This window comes from Nansenia antarctica (assembly GCF_963989245.1).
Source record: "Nansenia antarctica genome assembly, chromosome: 3".
Taxonomy (NCBI): Eukaryota; Metazoa; Chordata; class Actinopteri; order Argentiniformes; family Microstomatidae; genus Nansenia; species Nansenia antarctica.
In genome coordinates this window covers 3,692,394-3,695,171 of record NC_137688.1, presented here as the reverse complement: position 1 = coordinate 3,695,171, position 2,778 = coordinate 3,692,394, and the positions used below count along the sequence as shown (strand labels likewise).

At 42.9% G+C, this 2,778-nt stretch overlaps 1 protein-coding gene across 1 annotated transcript in view; it reads right to left on the bottom strand.

Moving 5' to 3' along the window:
* Positions 1–1,915: 1,915 nt before the first annotated feature.
* LOC308153208 (LIM and calponin homology domains-containing protein 1-like) overlaps positions 1,916–2,778 on the bottom strand; it is a gene marked incomplete at both ends in the record, with an annotated part of 130,386 nt that continues 129,523 nt past the window's right edge. The window contains 1 exon segment of the mRNA XM_080526294.1: positions 1,916–1,941. Within this exon segment, the coding sequence (XP_080382420.1) occupies positions 1,916–1,941 (26 nt within the window).

Sequence of the window (2,778 nt, the reverse complement as noted above, 5' to 3'; positions counted from 1 at the left end):
GCCAACGTGCATCTTACATATAGTATCTCAACCACAGGTATAGCCTATATCATTTCATACGTTTTAAAAGTTGTGAAGTTGACTTAAAAATGTCGAACTGCTGGCACAAGGTCTTTCGCTTTTTCTCCAACCAAAATGTTACACAAGTGCAATTGCTGGTAAAGTGTGTTCAAATAATTCAGCAATCATTTCACAACGCAACAAGTACACCTAATAATGATTATTTTTTTGTAACGGTTTAATATTGCCGAGCATTTACCCCCCCAAAAAATATATCACCACTGTCAACAGGGTATATAACGAGGCCTACTACTATAATAACATTCGGATACTACACAATCAAATAAATCAATGGTATTTTCTTTGCGAAGGGCTTCTATTAGGCCTAACCTAAATATTTCAAACCATGTATCCATATCATAGATTCCGTTTTGAAATTGTATGTAGACTAATACATGTCACTGCAAATCACTAAACCATGAGAAAAATAACGGAAGGTTTGGTAGGCTGTGACGTGTGTCAAATTAAAGGGGGGCATATAACAGTAGCACAATGAACAACCCGACGGGGTCCTCTGAGCACCATCTCGACCCAGAAACCTCCCGTTTTAAACTCCCCATACTGTGGGGTTCCCTTCCCATGTGCGACGTCCCCTCACCTGTGCAATTACCTGCTTACCTAAGGCACATGTTTCAAGACATTCCCAAGCGTGACATTTCCTAAAGAGATCGGTTGAGAGGAGAAAGACCTAAAGGTTTAGCAGCGTAAATGCGCATATAAAAACCGCAATGGCAATGCTTAAGGCTCAACCAAATTGCATGCATCAATTCATGTTACAGCCCTAAATCAAGTACATCTAATTGTGTTAAGCGAATATTTGTTTCGAGCAAAGAAAGAGCGAAAAGGAGGAACGATGACGGAACGAAGTGTGATGTTTACGGTAATGTAGAGACAGGTATAATTGTTTTCTTAACGTACTTAAATCCAAAGAAAGAAAAAAAAAAATAAGAAGACAATGTTTGAGCTGCCCAAACAATGTTCTAAAAAGCAGCGAAACAATTTTACTCCAATAACTTGTCATCCCAGTCAGGATTAAATGTTTTTTTTTTTTTTAAAGAGCAAATCAAAATCAGAAGGAAGACTGCGTTAAAGCTTTTCAGTAACCGTCCCAACAAGACAACAAGTCATTCAAATGGAATACAACATTTCCATTACCTTTACTTGAATTCGAAAATCTTACCAACTGTTCCTATAGCAACCAAATTAAGAAACTAAAGGGTTACAAAAGAAAGACAAGAAGGCATATCTAACAACCTGGATACCAGAGAGTAATTAAAATAAGAGGGTTTTCTGACTCACAAACATTTTTCTAATCGCCAATTGTCATCGGTTGGATTTCATTGCATTGTTTTCTTTTGTTTGGGGGGGGGGGAGCTTTCTATACAGTATTGAAGTGATGAAGGCGGTTGCACTGTGGATGCCATGTTTGTTTACAGTATGACGATCATGTATCAGAATCAAAATGGCTTCCCTATTCTGTTTGTGGGTGCATGATTTTTTTCAGAGATCTGATTTTTTTTTCTGAGCAGTGATCCATACAGAACCAGAATGAATCAAATCCATATGATAGTGAAATCAGAAATCTGACCCTATTTGATGTACACACGACATTTCAACATCAACATCAGGCAGGCATAATTTGGCCCATAATAATTAATCAACTCAATGGGGGAGTGAATTGCAGACATTGCAAAGGTCCCGGAACAGGCCTTAAAAGGACAAGACACACAACCCTTGACGGACAGACAGACGGACGGACGGACAGACGTCCCACACGAACGTAGATCATCTTCTGAAGGAGCAGGAGGAGAGAGAGGGAGACGGCTTCCTTGTGCTTTCTGATCAACGGACAACGTCACAAGGTGGTGGGCTGGCCAGCCGCTGGAGAGAAAGAAGGGAGGGAGAGAGAGAGGAGAGGAGAGAGAGGGGAGAGAGAGGAGAGAGGAGAGAGAGAGAGAGAGAGAGAAGGAGAGAGAGAGGAGAGGAGAGAGGAGAGAGGGAGAGAGAGGGGAAAAGAAGGGAGGGAGAGAGGAGAGAGAGAGGAGATGGGAGAGGGAGAGAAGGAGAGAGAGAGAGACAGGAGAGAGGAGAGAGGGAGAGAGAGGGGAAAAGAAAGGAGGGAGAGAGGAGAGAGAGAGGGAGAGAAGGAGAGAGAGAGGAGAGAGAGAGGGAGAGAAGGAGAGAGAGGAGAGAGGAGAGGGAGAGAAGGAGAGAGACAGGAGAGAGGAGAGAGGGAGAGAGAGGGGAAAAGAAAGGAGGGAGAGGAGAGGGAGGGAAGGAGAGAAAGAGGAAAAGAAGGGAGGGAGACAGGAGAGAGAGGAGAGAGGGAGAGAGAGAGGAAAAGAAGGAGAACCATCAATTGTGGAATGATACATGATAATCATTTTCAATAGGATTAAGTAAAGAGGAACGCCTTCCTCCTCTCCAGGCTGTGCAGGCAGGCTGTCGTGTCAGCAGAAAGCAGCTGTGAGAGGAAGCTGCATGGCTGTAGCTTATTCATCATCTCATCATGGCCAGGCAGGGTGACCTATGACCTCTAGGTATATCCAATATGGACAATAACTACTGATATAAGCTGTTCATAAACGTGAGCATCATAGTAGACGGTTTCATTACACAAGTAATGAAGAGCTGTAAGATAGAAGTGTAGGATGCGTAAAATATATGAAGGTATTGTGCATAGTGTGTGTGTGTGTGTGTGTGGGGGGGGGGCGGGGG